The 17,601-nt window shown below is 38.0% G+C and overlaps 1 protein-coding gene across 2 annotated transcripts in view; it reads right to left on the bottom strand.

The window, feature by feature from the left end:
- Nucleotides 1–1,056: 1,056 nt before the first annotated feature.
- rph3aa (rabphilin 3A homolog (mouse), a) overlaps nucleotides 1,057–17,601 on the bottom strand; it is a 31,035-nt gene continuing 14,490 nt past the window's right edge. Inside the window, exons 3-17 of one of the 2 annotated variants that reach the window (XM_072659037.1) lie at nucleotides 15,220–15,349; nucleotides 13,322–13,405; nucleotides 11,712–11,841; nucleotides 11,045–11,083; nucleotides 10,737–10,949; nucleotides 8,631–8,807; nucleotides 8,274–8,353; nucleotides 8,004–8,078; nucleotides 6,789–6,898; nucleotides 6,336–6,462; nucleotides 6,186–6,242; nucleotides 5,596–5,747; nucleotides 4,079–4,160; nucleotides 3,763–3,859; nucleotides 1,057–2,757 (exon numbers count right to left, since the gene is read on the bottom strand). In XM_072659037.1, coding sequence (XP_072515138.1) covers nucleotides 2,624–2,757; nucleotides 3,763–3,859; nucleotides 4,079–4,160; nucleotides 5,596–5,747; nucleotides 6,186–6,242; nucleotides 6,336–6,462; nucleotides 6,789–6,898; nucleotides 8,004–8,078; nucleotides 8,274–8,353; nucleotides 8,631–8,807; nucleotides 10,737–10,949; nucleotides 11,045–11,083; nucleotides 11,712–11,841; nucleotides 13,322–13,405; nucleotides 15,220–15,349 — 1,687 coding nt within the window. In that variant the 3' untranslated portion in view covers nucleotides 1,057–2,623. The remainder of the gene's footprint in view (nucleotides 2,758–3,762; nucleotides 3,860–4,078; nucleotides 4,161–5,595; nucleotides 5,748–6,185; nucleotides 6,243–6,335; nucleotides 6,463–6,788; nucleotides 6,899–8,003; nucleotides 8,079–8,273; nucleotides 8,354–8,630; nucleotides 8,808–10,736; nucleotides 10,950–11,044; nucleotides 11,084–11,711; nucleotides 11,842–13,321; nucleotides 13,406–15,219; nucleotides 15,350–17,601) is intronic. The other variant, XM_072659038.1, reaches the window with a different exon arrangement.

A 17,601-nucleotide genomic window follows, 5' to 3' on the forward strand; every position in this document is an offset into this window, starting at 1 on the left:
ATAACTTGGTTTCTTTGTCAACAGCACATTGTCACTATCAGTAATCGTGTCATGCTCTTGCAGTGCGTCATTACTAAATTTCCTGAAGCCAGTTTTTGGAAATGGAAAGTACAAACTGAAAACAGACACGAGCAAAAAGGCCAAAACTACACAAGTGGTCTCTCAGCTTGTTACATAAGATGGTAATGATGCATGCGGATGTGCTGTGCAATCGATGTGCACTACCTTTTAATGTCAAAGCAATGACTTGTGAATTCACTGGATTCACTTTTTAGAGCTCCCCAAAATACGGTTTGTCTTTGGTCTGCATGTGTCAATGAGGAATCTGACATGTACGTATTTACACATGTTGATATCCCTTCTAATGAATGCATTCGGCTACTTTAATCTGCACCCATTGCTGACACAAATGTGCAAATGCATACATACACAGCTTTTCTAGTCCCTGTGGAGAAATATTGCCAAAAGAATAGGACTCTCTGGAGTGGATAAACATATTGGCAATCACATCCTTACAGCAATGCTCTAAAATCTAGTAGAAAGGTTTCCCTGGAAAGTCAATACAGTTCCTTAATAAAATAAACTTTATAGATGTACGATGAAAACGTATTCCTCTCTAGACAAAAAACAGGTCAAATCTCGATGTTACCATCATACTCATGTTCATGGTTCATGAGTGTATGAAAACGTTTTAGCACAACTATATAACCTTTTACTTAACAATCCTAGATAACCGCTTTTTTAAGGGTGCACATAAGCCTTCCATGATATCTGATATGAAGTACACTATATGGCCAAAAGTATTGGGACACCTGCTCATTAAGGCTTTCTACTAGATTTTGGAGCATTGCTCTGAGGATTTGCAACAACTCATCCCCAGCTCGACAATTAAAAAAAAAACTTTATATATAGAACCCTTTAAACTTATATAAAAAAGGCTTGTTTAAATAAATGCCAGTTGTCATACAATTTGCAGAAGGAAAATTACATTACAATTGATGAAAATGCAGCCTTTATTGGAATAAGCCTTTATTTAAATCTATTTTTTTTTATGGTTATGTAAGGTGTTATGAAAGGCTTATGTTTACCCTTAATAATGTTGCTCTTCGGTTTGTCTGCAAGTCAATGCAGGTATTTGTTTGGATCTGGATGCTTGCCTTTAGTTAGGGTCATCTAAATTCAAACTGACAACAAATACAGTAAATGCAGTTTATTTCTTTGCGACAGCAGGCATGATGCAGAAATTCCCTTCCACACTGGACGATGATCTTGTGTCACAGACTGTCGAGCACTTCACTTTGACCTTTGTTCTGGATCTTCTGAGATGGCTCAAAGTGGGCACCAACTTTCCACAGTGCAAACATATGGCTATAAGCCAGTAATTGCAAGAGATTTTAATAAACCACGTTGCAACATATCCGCCCTTGCGTGAGGTTATTCAGTGTCATTTATACTTTATTGGCTACATTTAGTGTAGATAATACAAGTGTATACACTGAACATACGGTAGTGCATCTGGATGTTTAACAAATAAATTAACCTTCAGCAACGGTGGAAACGAAACAATGGCAACAATATTTGAGAAAATGTCCATTAAGTCCATGCACATAGAACATTTTCTAAATATTAAATATGCGAGCATTTACTTTATTCAAATATTAAATATTCCCTTTCATTAAGACAACACTCAATACATAGTTTCATCTTTAAAGTTTTCTACTTTTGTTGTTTTGTTGCTTGGAGTAAAAATGTAGCTCAATACTGCTGAATTAATATTCCAATCTACTAGAATTGAAACATTTTCATGCTTAAATATTATTTGGTGTTGTTTATGATTACTAGATTGCATTTTTCATATTTTATGTCAAATTTACTTTCTCCGCTCTTATCACAGAAATCCTTGTTACTTAAAACTGCACAATGCACTGTCGCATCTTGTACAATAATGGATATCAGTTGGAGTCAGTTTCATGATACCTAAACCACTAGCTACATAAATACTCAGCATAGGAGTTCAAAGCAAGAATAACACTATGATACTTTTACATTTATGGCATTTGGCAAAATGCTCTTTTCCAGAGCGAGTTACAATTCTAAACATGTTACAGCAGCAGGTGAATGTAGAGTCAGGAGCCTTGCCCAAGGACTCTTATTGGTATAGCGGTATCTTAATCCTAGTCTGCCACAGGGACGACAGTGATGTTACCCACTACGCTATGCCAACCGCATAGAATGGGGTAGAAAAGTCTGAGATTGCATTGACATTCTGGGATTTTTTTTTTAATTTAATGTAGAAGTTTTAGAATTATGACAAAAAGGTATGATAAGTTGCAGTTATCATATCAAAAATTAACATGATTGATCACTGTCCCCAGATATAGTCGATCAGTCGTGACATGTTAGGTAACTGAAGTGTGCTCCTTTAGGCCTGTCCCTGTGTTTTTCATGAAATGAAAAAAAGGTGAAATCTCAACGTAAAATAGAACCTATTGGTCTCAGACTTTTGGACCCCTCTGTATAGCGCACAAAGTCAGATTAACAACACAGTTGGGGTAGGGAGTTAAGAAGGAAGACAGGATCGCATGGAGTCACAGAAGGAGCTCTAACAGGATATGGACATGTTTCAGTCATCAGCCTCCACGTTGTTCTGGTGGAACAGCACATGCCAGCGCTCGATCTTCTTGTCTTTGTTCTTCAGGCACTCATACCAATGCTTCAGGCATTCTCCTTTAGCTGTGATACCAAGCTGGCATCCACCTGTGGTTTATCAAGACCCACATTATGGCATTATGAATATAACAGGCATATTCCAGCACATGACATTTTCAAAGTAGGCTGGTATGAACAATTTAAATCAGAGTACAATTTAAATATGTTAAAACTGCTAACATCCAGAGCCAGAGATCACTACTCATACCATGTTTGTTACTAATCAAGTGAGCGAGCATGCGCTTGTGAGAAGCTGCTGTTGTTTGTTGTGACTTTTTCTTTCATTTTAATGACACGCATGGTGCCAGTTCAGTGTAACAGCACCTCATTATTTTAAAGGTGCACGTATTTGTCACTGTACACTGTACAGCGAAATGTGTCCTCTGCATTTAACCCATCTGTGGTAGTGAACACACACACACACTAGTGAACTAGGGGCAGTGAGTACACACACACCCAGAGTGGTGGGTAGCCAACTCCAGCACCTGGGGAGTAGAGAGGGTAAAGGGCCTTGCTCAAGGGCCCAACAGTGGCAGCTTGCCGAGCCCGGGTATCGAACCCACAACCTTGTTATCAATAGCCCGATTTACAGTATCCTTGCTGTTTTCATGCTTGGGTGAGCTTATTTATGTGTATTATATGTTTTAACTTTTTTGTCATTTAACCTTCTATGAAACACTAAACTTAGATGTATGAAAGGTGCTATACAAATAAAGATTATTATTATTATAGTGAAGAACATAGAACGTAGTTCGTTACTGTCCACCACTGGTTATAACATGTTATATATATAGTGTTAAAGGTTGGGTTTGATCATATTTTACATCTTATTTTAGCCACATTGGTGTTTTACTGTCAGATTGCGCAGTAATCTATTGCTGAAAATTTGTAGCAGTAATATTGTTAATAATATATGTATCTGTATCTGACTCTAAATAAAGTGAATAGTATCTGAATACCATCTAATCATTGCCATGTTTTTTAACCTTAATATTGGCCAATATTATACCCAGTCGAGATGGATTCAGTATGTCCAGTAGAGTCTTACGATACCTATGAAATCATTAGATTTCCCCATGTCGTAGTCCCAGACGGAGATATCCAAAGTCTTCTTTGCAAGTTCACCATGCTTGATCTCATAGCTGAACTCCTGCAATGACAAAAAAAACCTGTCAGCTTCTGAATCATGCCAGTGGCACAACCCATTTCATAAGACATGAAGAGACAAGACGCCTCCTTTGTTTTGATAGGTCAGAGCTCATAAATGCTTTCTCAAGGTGTCATGTCAGTGGCATATTGAAGAGAGCTTTGCTCCATCTTATATTAGCGAGACGGATGGGTATTATAGAGACAGACATAAAGAGCAAACCTCATTAAATTCAGGGTTGAGGGTCTTCTTCTTGATCTGTGTTTTATTCTTAGCTTTCTTCCCCATGTCTGGCTTCAGGCATCTGCAGAACAGCGTGACAACAATAAAGACAACAACGTGAAGTACATTTAGGAGCTACATAGAAGTCTAATTAGTTTCCACAAAAAAGATCTATGATATGCTTCTAAAAGCCACCCCATGGGATGTGAAAAAAGGAAGACAAATAAATCTTTCCGAAACACAATTTTGCTTATTTTAGAACGCTTCAAATTTTTTTTTGTAAAGATATTGGATAGTGTTGAAGTGTGAAGACCACAAGGCCGCGCAGAAGCATGTACCATTTCATGTGCAGTTTTTTCAGGTTTTGTCTTGTAAATAATACAAATAATAATAGTCTATTAATACAAATGATGAGACTCATTCCGGTGACTGAATCACCTGCCAGGTTCTGAGAGTTTTACTGAACTGGGTGGACCTGCTTTTAGCTACAGTACACCAGTGAGCTGGAATTTATTGAATTTATATGTAGGCATTAGTTTCAGTTACTGTGACTATGTTTATTCTTTAAATGCATTTATTATATTATTTTTAATCTCTATTTTAATCTATTTTTGCAGTTGTTCATTTTTATGTGATTGTCTAATAGGTAAGGTTCTTCTAGTTTTATTATTTTATTCTGCATTGACAGTCATTGTACTCTGAGTTATATAAAGGTTGAGTGATTGATTGACTGTCTGACCGAATGACAGTCTTGTCTCGGTCTTGGCTGTTAAGTATGTACAACACTATGTATTTAACAGCTAAAACAATGTGTTATTTGTAGTGTGTAACATGACTTCATGACTCTGAACTCAAGTTTCACACAAAAAAGTGAGATCCCAGCATTAATCTTTTACATTCTCATTCAAAATGGTCATTAAGTTATTCATTTTTCAGGGATATTTCTGATAAGATCAGATAAGATCCAGTAAGGGAGTCAAAATAAAAGCTTAAAGTGCAAGATTTACATTTATGGTAAATATATCTTATCCAGAGCAACTTACTTTTTATTCATGTTACAGAGACAGGCAAATGCCTGAACACACACCAGAACACAGCTCCAATACCTTTTGTTTGTTTAAAAGGTGTTTCAATCAATGAAAGGTTTTTAAGTCAATGAAATCAAACAAGCTAAGAATGTCCTTGGAACATTGGACTGACCACCACAGAGCCTCAACATCCAGAGCAGAAATGCTTCAACTTCTAAAACTGAACTTTGAAGTTGTAAGAACATGGAGATGGAAAGTGAGTCTCTTGAAAAGAATGGAAACTGCAATAAATGTACAGGATAGATCCACTAAACACTTAATCTGATATTATATTTAATTGTTGAGGCTTTGGTGTCATTATTTCTTGTTTTATAAAAAAGGAATAACTTCATGGCTATTTTGACTGGAAATGAAATAAATAAATGGTGGTCTCGGAAATGAAAATTATGTTTATAGGAGCTTTCAACCTCAAAAATAGCTCTTACTCACATTTTGACAAAAGGGTCAGAGTAGCCATTGGAGTCCATAGCAGCCAAATGGGCGCAGCGAATGATGCCAACAACGAGCCGACCGGCCTGGCTGTTATAAGTGAGCGATACCAGAATACGGCCTCGCTCCTCTGCATCCTCAACTTCTTTTACCTACCAAAAGCCAAACATCTAAACCACCAATCTGCCCACACAGTCTATGGTCAAAATGTAGTAATCCAGACCAGTAGAGCAGGGTCTGGTTTCTCTGTTATAATTTAATACCCATCAGCTCAAAGAGTTAACCCCCAACACTCTTTCTTAGTGCAGAAACTATTTGAATTATTTGGTAATCGTTTAGCGTAACACATCATGTGGGGTCCCACAGGGTTCAGTTTTGAGGCCCAAGAAACTGATGTTAATTATTATTGAGGGATGTAGTCATGAGAGTTACTGGGCTTAAATAAAAGGTCTAAGGGGTTAATTAAAGTGTGGTGGTGGAGACACAACACTGTGCAGTACTAGACTGGAACTACCCATCCCTGGTATAGAAACTGGAGAATATGCAGCTAAGTACAGCCATGAAAATTCAATATGACATGATTAAATTACCTCCTCTTCATACAAGGCCATGCCACGGATTGAACCTCCAGCAGCTGCTCGCTTCACCTGTATAGGTGGAGGCAAGATGCAGGCTGTGAAACTCAAGAACATACATTACGAGAATATCTGTAATGTAATAGTGGGAGTACTGTGGCTTACCGGCACCACTCTCTCTAAACATATGCTGTAGTTCTTCTTCTGATTGAGCTTCAGCTTCTTCAGGACCACCCGCGTTTCCCCGATGAACTCATTATGTCCGAACTTGTCCTCATCACTCACAGACAGTCTGACAGAGAACAATGTGAATGCTAAACCCCTTGCACTCTTGGAAATGTCAACCCTTTAATTAACTTGTGAAGTTGCTGAATGGTGTAAATCAATGACAGTCTCCAAGATCATCTTACTTGCATATTAAGCACTGAAATGATACTTAATCAGCTGGTTTCTATAAAATAACTAATGGGTTTCATCATTGAAACACGGGTTGGCTAGTCATACACCATCATTTTTAATGAGCTATTCTACTTGCATAACCTTGACTTTTCTGTTAAAGAAGAAGAGTCTACAGTTGCTATAAAACTTCTATAAAAGCTACAGTTCTACTTCTGTTACCTGAGAGTCTTTTTCTGCATGTCCTCATTGGTGATACCATGGTAGACCAGGGTCTCATTCCAAATGGGATTCAAGGTGTTGTACAGAGTCTTCGTACGTAGCTTGTTGGACTGGCATAAATACAAAAGCAGGTTCTTAATCTTTAATATTAGACAGTGTGTTTGACTATTTTTTCAAGAATTCAACTTTTTTTCTTTCAGGTCATCTTCATATATTATGTTCCCTACAAAAAAAGTCTGAATAGCGGAATGAAAACTCCTTTCATCTATAACCACAGAACGCAGTTTCCATGATTTTGCATTTTGCATGATATGTAGCTTCTGGCCTAATGCAGTATATTTCCAGAGCTGACTAGCAAACAGATCTGCTTGGCTCTGGGACCCTAGATGTTAATGTTTAATTAGTAAAAATGCTTTGAGGCTCTAAGGTGATGTGTAGTCTGAAGGCCTATGTAAACATAACAAAGGCATACAGTACTGTGCAAAGGCCCACAATGTGAACGTAAAAACTATTTTACTGGGCACTAAGTGTTTATTGGCGCTAATTTACGGAGAAATACCAATAATATTAATACAATAAAAATGTGAGTTTGCCACGTCCAAGGATCTTAGACCACACTGAAAATAAAGTGGCAAGAAAACGTATGTGAACACTGGAATTTTATGGTGTTCTGCATTAATTTGTCATAAAATGTGATCAGATCCGAATCCAAGTCAAGTGTATTGGAAAATATAATGTGCCTAAAATAATAACACAAATAATTATCTTTATTGAACACACTTATTCAACATGCAAAGTTTCAAAATAGTGGAAAAAAGTAAGTGAACCCTTGGAATTAATAGTTGGTTTGTCCTGCCACTGTATATATGTATAATACACAACAAGTACATTTGGGACAGTGACCATCAACTGTTAACTGTTCACTCAAATTTTTAGCTTATCATTTTATTTGTAATGAAAATATATGTATTTTATGTTTGAAAAGAATGCTAAAAGTATGCATTTTCACTGGTGGTCTCATAGATGTGGACCCATATCAATGTGTTCTCATAACCATTTCGAAAAATCTTAGTCCAGCCCAGTATTACTCTAATATGGTAACATCTAGACTGCTACATCAAGAATGAAGGCAACACCTTTTGACAATCTGCACGTCTTAAGTCAAAACAATATCATCAGTCTTACCATTTAGGTCAGAAGGTGTGAATGTGTTACCTTGCTGGCCCCTGGCAGCAAATGCAGTTTGACATATGGATCAGCCAGTCCATTGGAGTCCATCGGTTTGAGGCCCTTAGGTAAGGAGACAGTATTTATCCTTCTACACCTTTGTTTTAGGAGCCTCTTTAACTGCATGGTTTATGATTACATGCATTGTGACATGATCCATCAAAAAGATTGGAGGAAGCTTTTGTCTTGGACGGAAATAGACTTAAACAAAAGTGCTTACTTAATGCTTTTTCTGCGCGGAGAACAGAAACACAATACCTTGGCTCTGATTATATTGCAGTGCAGCGCGCTGTTTTCCTCCTCATAGAGCAGGCTGAACTCCAGCATTCCCAGAGTGGCTGTGAGAGGGACAACAAATTGGCTCAACAAAGGATTAGATGGCAAATTCAAGCTACAAACTCGAGAATCTAGAAATACAAACTAGGAATCTAGGTTGACATGCTAATGGAACACTGAGGTGAAAGAGAATGGCTGCTGGATTATAGAGGGCACATGCACTGAGTGAATGCAAGGATTCTCTAAGGGAGGACAGAGCTGCACGGTAAACAATTTAGTCCAGTGAAGAACCTGTGGGGTAGAAACACGACCATGTGTCAGAGTGGATTAGTGACTTACTGGCATCATCAGAGTCATAGCTGTTGGCATCTTCTTCCTCCTCCTCAGTGGCGGGGGTAGGGGGCTGGCGTACAGCAGGGGCACTGTTGGCAAATGGGGGCCTTGTCTCTTTCTGCATGTCAGGTATCGCCTTGTACTCCACTGCTGGGACTTCTTTCTTGAGATCAAGAGTTTCGACTACAATAGAAACATCACACGACCGACCAAGTCAATCATATAGTAATGTAAACGGAGCCACCAAGAACATTACTGAGTTCAGATGTAACTTAGTCAATCAGGCCTTCTGCTCCATACTTCAAAATGTGCAGACCATTGCTTAATCAGTGGGGGTGCAAATTTGGTCTGAAATTTGGAATATGGGGTTGGAGGTGCCTGCAATTTATATGTAAATCTAGTACAAATTACCATATTCTCCTAAAATGTAATGCTTTGTAAATTTAGTTTTTGTTCATTTGTATTTTATTTGTTTACAAAAAAACTAAAACCCACAAGTTAAGCTGTAGTAAGAAAAAAAATCGGGGCTTATAGAAAGTACTTTCCCTCAAAGAAAAAAGCCAAATACAAACACAAAAAGAAATAATAGAAATAATGCTACAAATAATTTAAATTATGGAACATTGAAAAAAGGAATCAAATGAAATGCAGTATTTATGTTGTACATATGAGATAAGCTTTGAGCTGTCTTTTAAGAGCTCTTAAGAGCATTGCCGTATTTGGATGAGGTGGTAGGCCTATAATGTCAATAGTAAAACAGAAACAAGCAATATCCTGATAAGAAGTAATAACATCATGCATTTTCTGATATGTTTTCAGAACCAAGATACAGCTGCATTGATGAATGTCATTTTGTCAATGTTCTGTCAGTCAAACTTTCAGGCAGTTCTACTTGCTACTATAAATATTTTAGCACAATATCTCAATAACAAACAATGTGGTAACAATAAGCCATCTGAAATGATTTCCCAAGATCCTCCCACACCTAGATCGGATATCAAAAGGGAAAAAGACTGAGTGGTGTGCATTGACTTTGCCAAGGGCAGGGACTGAGGTATGATAATACAATTATAGTCAAAGTAATTCTAATATTATGTATAATGTATGTTAAATTACACAAATATACAGACATATGCAGAGGTTATGGCACCCCTGGTCAGATTAAGTGAAAATAAGAGAACAAATCCTCAACAAAGAACACACTTGTGCACATTGTCATGTACAATTACTAATAAAATAACAGGCTAATTTATCAAATGTAATGCATTGGAAACATTGTTTAAAAAGTTTTTTATGTTAAATATTTAACAGATGTTAAATTCACTAAATGCTATATTTGACTTTGCTTCCTGTAGAAGATTTGTTCACTTCTTTTAAAACAATCTCCAAAAAAATGCAAATTACTGTATTTAAGTACATTCAAAGAACAGTATAGTTGAGTGAATCAAATTTAGCCTTGCTAAAGAATAACATGAGAAATATAGTATTATAACACATTTCTGTTTGTACAGAAGTCCTCGTAGTCCCTTATTGTGTGTAATAAGTCGTGGGATTAATGTTATTCTTTCAACATTCAGATCATAATCCAGATTCAGGTTAATTTGTTAGGAAATTTAAGCAAAAATTTATTTTTGTTTGTAAGCCAGACAGATCAGCTGAAAACATCAGGCAAACCAGTTAAAGAACGAGAAAGAGCATCACGCAGCAATCAGGATGCAGCAGTTTTTGAAGTCTTAGTTTTTAAAGCCTTAGAGACAATCAAAAAGGCCATTGTTCATTTTGAGGCCAAAGGGGTATGGCTCAAGCATATGTACACCAGTCAAAAGTGATCCAGTCCTGTAACAGATGCTATAAGTAAGAAGTTTGAGAAGTTTAACCATAATAACTTACTTTTGGATGTTCATTGTAATTAAAGTAATTCAGGCAATAAATTAGCCTATAATTAGCCAATAAAGCTATTTATAACAGCTCTCAGTGTCTTTTTAAACCTTTAAAGCTTCATTGCTTTAAAAAAAAACATATTTATGAATATCTGATTGTTATAGTAGTATTGAGAAAAGCATATCGAGCAGTATTGTGCCATATCTACTCTTCACTTGTAGATCTGTTTACCTTTTTGAGTTAGTGCAGTTGTAGAAGATGTCTGCAAAGGGGTAGAGCTCTGGACAGTTTCTTCTCTCTTAACCGTCGCTAGGTTAGTCCGTCTCTCCGCAGCCACTTGCGTCTGACTTAAGCTCCTATTCTCGGTCAGTCTTGCTCCTACCATCACTTGCTTCTTCTGGACAATGACGCACTCCTCCTCCTGCTCAGAAGGCTTCAGTTCTGCTGAGTGTGAACAAACAGGGAAGTGATATACCAGTTTTCAGGCTGTTTTCATCTGATATTAAAGCTCAGTGAAACATATACGAACAGGCACTGACCTGGAATGTGCTGCCCTCTGTCGAGAAGCTGGGCACTGTCTATTTGAGAAAAGATTTAAGAAACTGGTACAGTGTACAAGAGGATGGATATGGGTAATTTGTTTGTTTCTATTTAGAAACACATATTTTAATATTCAAGAAAGACTAATGAATGTGTTGGGGGAGCCAACATGTCTTTTGCTAATTCATTTGCTAAAAAAGTAGTTGAGAAAGATGAATAATACTTTACACAAACAACCTATTCATCCCTGATACTTTATTGTATCATGAACAATTTATAAATTGTTCAGCTAAACACTGTAACACTGTGTTAACTCACAAATGCACCATGCAGATGCTTTACTTGGCATGGCTAGATCTCACTGTAAATTGCTGATATGCTTAAAATACATACAGTGCCCTTTCACGGCCACCAAGAGAGAGAGATTCAAATAATATAGGGGTGAATTCTGTAACTTTTGCACACAATTCAGTTATCAAACATACTTGTTGTGTTGAAAGAGCTTTTATTGGACCTTCAAAATGAACAGTAAAATGAATATGAGAAAATGGGCAAAAGTATGTTCTAAAGTATCTAAAACTACTGTTTAACTGCATAAAATATATTCTCCCCTACATAGTAAATCCTTCTACACTTTCAGGCCTAATAAAGGCTTGTAAAGCAAACCTCCGTTCCGTGTGCTGACGTATGAATTAGCAGGTGTGTTGAACTGTTTCTGCTTGGAGATGGGTAAGGGAGAAGGCAAGACTTGCTGCGGCAATCCCTTGAAAAACCAGGCACCAGATCTCTTCAGCATCTTGAGAGCGATCAAAAAGGGATACACATTAAAGCATCTCTGATTCCCCATCTTGGTCATGGATGATTACAGACAATGATTATTGTCTGGTTGATTGTATCAGTGAAATAGGCTAATCCAGACTTCAAACGAACAACAGCCTGAGGGAAGATGTACTACCACACAAACAATAAATTTTTATCTTAAAGATCGCACTTGTTCTCTTTCTACTAGCACCCCCCCAAGGCGTCTGTTTAAAGATTTTATTTGCAATAATGTAATACTACTGTAAAACATGATCTCGAGATAGAATTACATTTCCCAGGAGGATATGTGATTTATATTAGCCGTATGTCCCAAGGAACTGCAAACAATGCATTTTCTCAGCTAAACACTCTGATGAGACCAGTGGAGTAACTAGGACCTCATGAGACCCAGTGCAAAAATTAATGTGAATAAAACAATAATCTACTTTCGCAAGCCCAAAGTTTCTCAGTATGAAAAAATGTCTTCTAGGCAAATAAGAGACAGTCCTTGCTCATGTGTGCTTCAACAAAGTCCATCAGTCAGTAAGTGGGTCAGTGAGTCAGTGAGTCAGTCAGTCCGTCAGTAAGTGAAATTGCCTCCTCTAGGCTGGCCCGCTAGGCTGGCCTGCTTGGTTTGTTTACTTGCTACTACTGTGTTTAAAAATGACTGGTACTGTTATGTACGCTAACAGATAAAGAATATTAGCAAGGCCCTTAAACAGCAATGAGGAAAGAACAGACAAACCTACAGATACAGCTATTCATGATAACAGACATGAATATTTATAAAACCTTAAACCAACAAGTGTCATTTGTCATTATAATATACTTTAGAGCAATGCTTGTTTTTACATGTGAAATTAAAATGTTATTGTTAAATATAATATAATATATTGGGTGAGACACTACTGAAAACTAAAAAAGCTACAGCATGAAGGTGTGGATATTTCTGAAATGATGTTCAATCATCTAAGGCACATTTCAAGCTTCACCACTCAATGTCTTTTCTGCAAAACCCCTCCTATTATAGCGGAAATATGAAATTGTAAAGCCTCAGGCATCACAGTGATGAGGGTGCACCGGATTAGAGGCAGATGAAATGCTGGAGTGCCTCTATGATCCGACTGCATTATAAGAGGCAGACTGCACGCTGCTCTATGACAACAGTGACTAACCGTGGGTTACATCATCAAAGGTATGAATCATCTCATTACAGTTGGAGAGAGCCTCTTAAAGTCAGAGGTACTGAACTGCCATGCAGAAAAACACAAGCATGTCTGCTGCTCTGCTGGTTTTAGCAGAACCTAAACCACATATATTTTTATCAGTTTGATATTCAGTTATTAATCTGTGAGAAATACCAGGGTTCAATTCGGCCATGCCTAAAGTTGGTGTACTATGCAACTAAGGTGCCACCATTCCTTTTAAAAATAAGACCACTGGAAATGATTAAACATTACTTAACATTGCCTCACCTCCTTGTGTTCACTGCAAATCTTGCACAGCCATACAGGACAGGAGCGGCTGTTGCTGCGAATGCCGCACTTGGTGCACATGTTCTGCAGGAGTAAGTAAAAAACATACAGTCACAGACATGTGGGCTTGAGAAGGCTATGTATAGGCAAATGTGTAAACCTGTGGTCTCCAAACCTACTCCTGGAGATCTACCTTCCTGCAAGTTTCAACTCCATCCCTTCTAAAGGCAGTAATTAGTTGGATCAAGGTTGGATTTATACACACAGTCAGAATCAGAATATTATTACTACCCCTGGTTTATTAAGAACTTGACCCATTATCGAGTCCATCTGTCTCTCTGCATACTTTGTCAGTCTCTTTTCACCCTGTCAGCCACACTGGGCGGTCATAATATTCTGATATGACCATAATCCCTATACCGTACATCTCGAAAACCACTGCCAACAGAATGGAGGCTCTGCAGCAGACGCATGAGCCTAAAGTCACAACTGCTTTTCCAGTGCCGTTTCATGCTGGTGCTAGACTGACCTTGATTGGATGTTCCTGCCTGCCTGCCCTCCAGACCGATTAAGCCACCTGCATATGCTGTCTACCTCCCTGTTGTGAACAGACTGCAACTAGAACCATGCAAACCTTGTCACTGTTCACTTGCCTGACATTATAATTTCACACATTCTTATTATGGTAACAATCATGGATTTAATTCTCATTCTCAGTATAATAGGCTTCTAGCATTAATTGGTTTCCAGTGGTTAATTTACATACCTCTGAGTACCCTGCTGAAAACTCCAGCTCAAGACCAGCTCAGGTATACACTGAGCAGGTCAATTAGCATGCTAGCTAAGTCGGTTACCACAAAAGTGAGCATAATTATGCCAGATAATTATATAATTGCTACAGTACAGCATGCCACATTGACCTTTAGTTTGAACTGAATATATAACTGCCATGGTTGGTGCATTGGGTGATTTGTGTTCCAGTTCCTCACAGCTGAGGAGAAACCTAGCAATTATCACACTGGCTAACTCACCTTCAATAAACAGTAAAATCACAGAAAGATAATAATAATAATAATGCAGTCTGACTGTTCATGCAGTCTGTCTCTCTTTTTGTTGTTTATTTAGAGTCAATGATGAGAGAAACTGTCAAGCTTGGACCCTGCTAACATTAATAAAACCAATCAACAGAAGCCAAATGTGATTGTGGCATTACTGTCTCTAGATGTTGACACCTTTATACACACAAATTAGAACTGAATTGAACTGAGTCACCATACCCAATGCCAAGCCCCACCATCCAGCATTGGACTGTGGACTGAGTTCTCTGGAGTAATGGAGGAGTTTGTGACTCTGACCTTACCAGTAATTCTGTGGCTGAACGCAGTAAAGTTCTTACAACAGTGTTCAAACATCTACTGTAAAGCTTTTCCTGCAGCAAAATGGGGAGGCTATTAATACCCTTTATCAGATTAAAAGAATTGTCTCAAAACTATTGGGCATACAGTGTATCATCAAGGAACAAAAGAAACGATGTATTGTACTTGTTTACTTATAGGCCCAGAGTCACATGTCACAAGAAGTAATCTAAGGAATCTAATGCATTAGGGGCCCTGCGCTATGGGCTCGTCTGCACTGCCAGTGCGTACATCACTGCTGACATCTTCATGGAAGTATTCAGTGATGATACATGCCTTGTGACATGGTGCATTATCATGCTGGATGTGTCAATCCGAGTGTGGCTAAACTGTGGCCATGAAAGGATGAACTTGGTCAGCAATGAATTATAATACACACCACAGATCACATGACATGTAACTTATGGTAATAGTACCTAATAAACTGGCAACTCAAAGCCCAGAGAAAAGAGGCCTATACAGAAGTCCAGGTTTTGCAGCTACCTTCTTGCACTCCTCACACATGACCGAGCTGACTCCCATCATGCCGAACTGCTGGCCACAGAGTAGGCAGTGCGAGTGGCCGTCACCGCAAGCTGTCCGCTTTATCCTGTCCAGCCGATTGACCAGATGCCTGTGGGACGTGACATGGCAGAAGACGTAGCACACCCTCTTTTAGTCACCTCTCTTTAAAAACCCCTGTCAAATACCTACTGATAAGAGAAACTGAGATTTTACACACTTTGTAAGCTAAGTGTGCTAAGGTCAGGGAGAGGAGGAGTATGCATTAGCACATCGCAGAGATAGTCTTGGGTTAGTAGGGGGAGGAGAGACAGATGCAAAGCTGTTGTTTAACTTGCTCTGCTAATGCTTTGCAGAGCATTCCGCTGCGGACTCTTCATTGGCTGTAATGGAGCGTAAATGCACTAGCATGCTAAAAGCACTCAGACAGATGTGCCTGTGCTGAATCATCCCATGGAACCTTTCACTGCCGCCTCATCCACTTGAAAATAAAGGTGTGAATGAACCCCTATTCCTCTTTCTCTCTCTTCCTCATGACAAATGGTAGCTGATATTAAACTGATATTGTAGGATGGCCTGGTCCATTTAAGCCTTAAGGCAATCTCTACCACCTCTGTCCACATGCTTCTTTCACTTCAGATACCAGTCCTGTATCTCTCAGCTTGTAAAATTCACACATTCACACATTCAGTGGGGGCTCAAAGTGTGAATTCTACTTCTAATTCTAACAGTTTGGGAAGCCCAGGAACAGAAAAAAAGCCAATTCTTGCATAATGCTGCTTTAATAACATTTGCTTATTTCTTACTGACAACACAACACATCCCTCTAGTATAAGCCTATCCATTTTGTTGAGGCATTAAATGCTTGTTCTTTCTCATGTTTCATCAAGCGAGGAACAATAAACAGTTAATCATTTTTTTACAGTACAGTTTTTTACAGTGTTATTTATATTTATTTGCTACTTTTGTTTTACACTGAAGCTTCTCTTAAAGAATTAAAGAAATGCTGGGCTAATTCTTCTACCCAAATGCTCACTTGGTTGAGCCTCTTGGGTCATTCTGTTTAGTTTTTTAGTGCAAGCTTTAGGTTTGTCCACTGCTATGTTAGTGACTGTCCCAGTGTCCCAGTAACAACCAGTCAATGAGTCTGTTTTAAAACCATAACAGCTCTCATCAGACAGCAGCTCAGGGTCATTACTGACAGAAATTAATTTGTAAACATTTATTAAATATAGACATTTTAGGATACTATTAAGGGAAACTAGTACTTGTAGCCTTTGTATGATATTTGACTAAATGCATAGCTGAATATGAAGTCATTTTTAAGACATGTTATCTGTGTAATATCTGCTGCTGCTGTGAATGCTGGTCATAAAGTCTTGAGCAATGCTAACCCAACATTCCAACAGGCTACTTAACTTTATTTAAAGCTATTTCGAGCATAGCTAACCAGAGTGTTGTAATCTGTGTTGTGGGGCACCAAATAGCAAACTTATATTCACCGCCTTGTGTAGGCTAACAGAGGCTCTAATGTAGAGCTAAGAGTCAGTGTTAGTCAGTCAGTTCCCCAGTTGTTTTATCTGTGAGAGAAAGTTTGTTAATTTGTCAGTCAGTCACTGTTCCACACCTTAGCCAAAATGTGACATGTAATTCTAACAACCTGGTGCAAAAGGTCCAAATATGGTATATATAATGTATTTTAGATGAATAAAGGTGCTACAAAGGGTTGTTTGCCATAGAAGAACCATTTTGTAAACATTTCTGTAGACCTCTTTAAATATTTTATTGTAAAATACTGTTTGATGCAAAAGCAATCCAGAAGTAACGGAAAGTAATCCAGTCATGTTACTTTGATATAGTAACAAGTAATGTAGTCATTATGTAATCCTTACTTTAATCTGTAATAGAATACATTTTTGAAGTAACCCTCCCAACGCTGGTTATTCGTATAACCCAAAGAAGATATATATTCATCCCAGTGTGTGTTCTGTAATAGAGTGACCCATTGCTGGGTTGTGAAAATGACCAAACTTGGGTTGTTTTTTAACCCAGCATTTTTTTGAGTGTCTAACATGTAATGTAAGCTTAAAGCTACTAATTAGCAACATGCAATGTTATGTCTAAATGTTCACACACATGCAGTTGAGTTGCTAAGTAATCACAAACTGTGATAAGCTGTTTAAGCTTAACTGTTTTACTGTTTAAGCTTTGTCACAGTTTTGACTTGAATGTGAGAATATGCATAAGCAAGTCTGTTTGAGATTAATTAATAACCTGAGAGGTGATGAAGTAGACATGCACTTTACACAATGTTAGGTGATGGTGTTTGAACTTCTGAACCATAAAAACATCAAGGGTTAGCTT

Source organism: Salminus brasiliensis, chromosome 16 (assembly GCF_030463535.1).
Source record: "Salminus brasiliensis chromosome 16, fSalBra1.hap2, whole genome shotgun sequence".
NCBI lineage: Eukaryota > Metazoa > Chordata > Actinopteri > Characiformes > Bryconidae > Salminus > Salminus brasiliensis.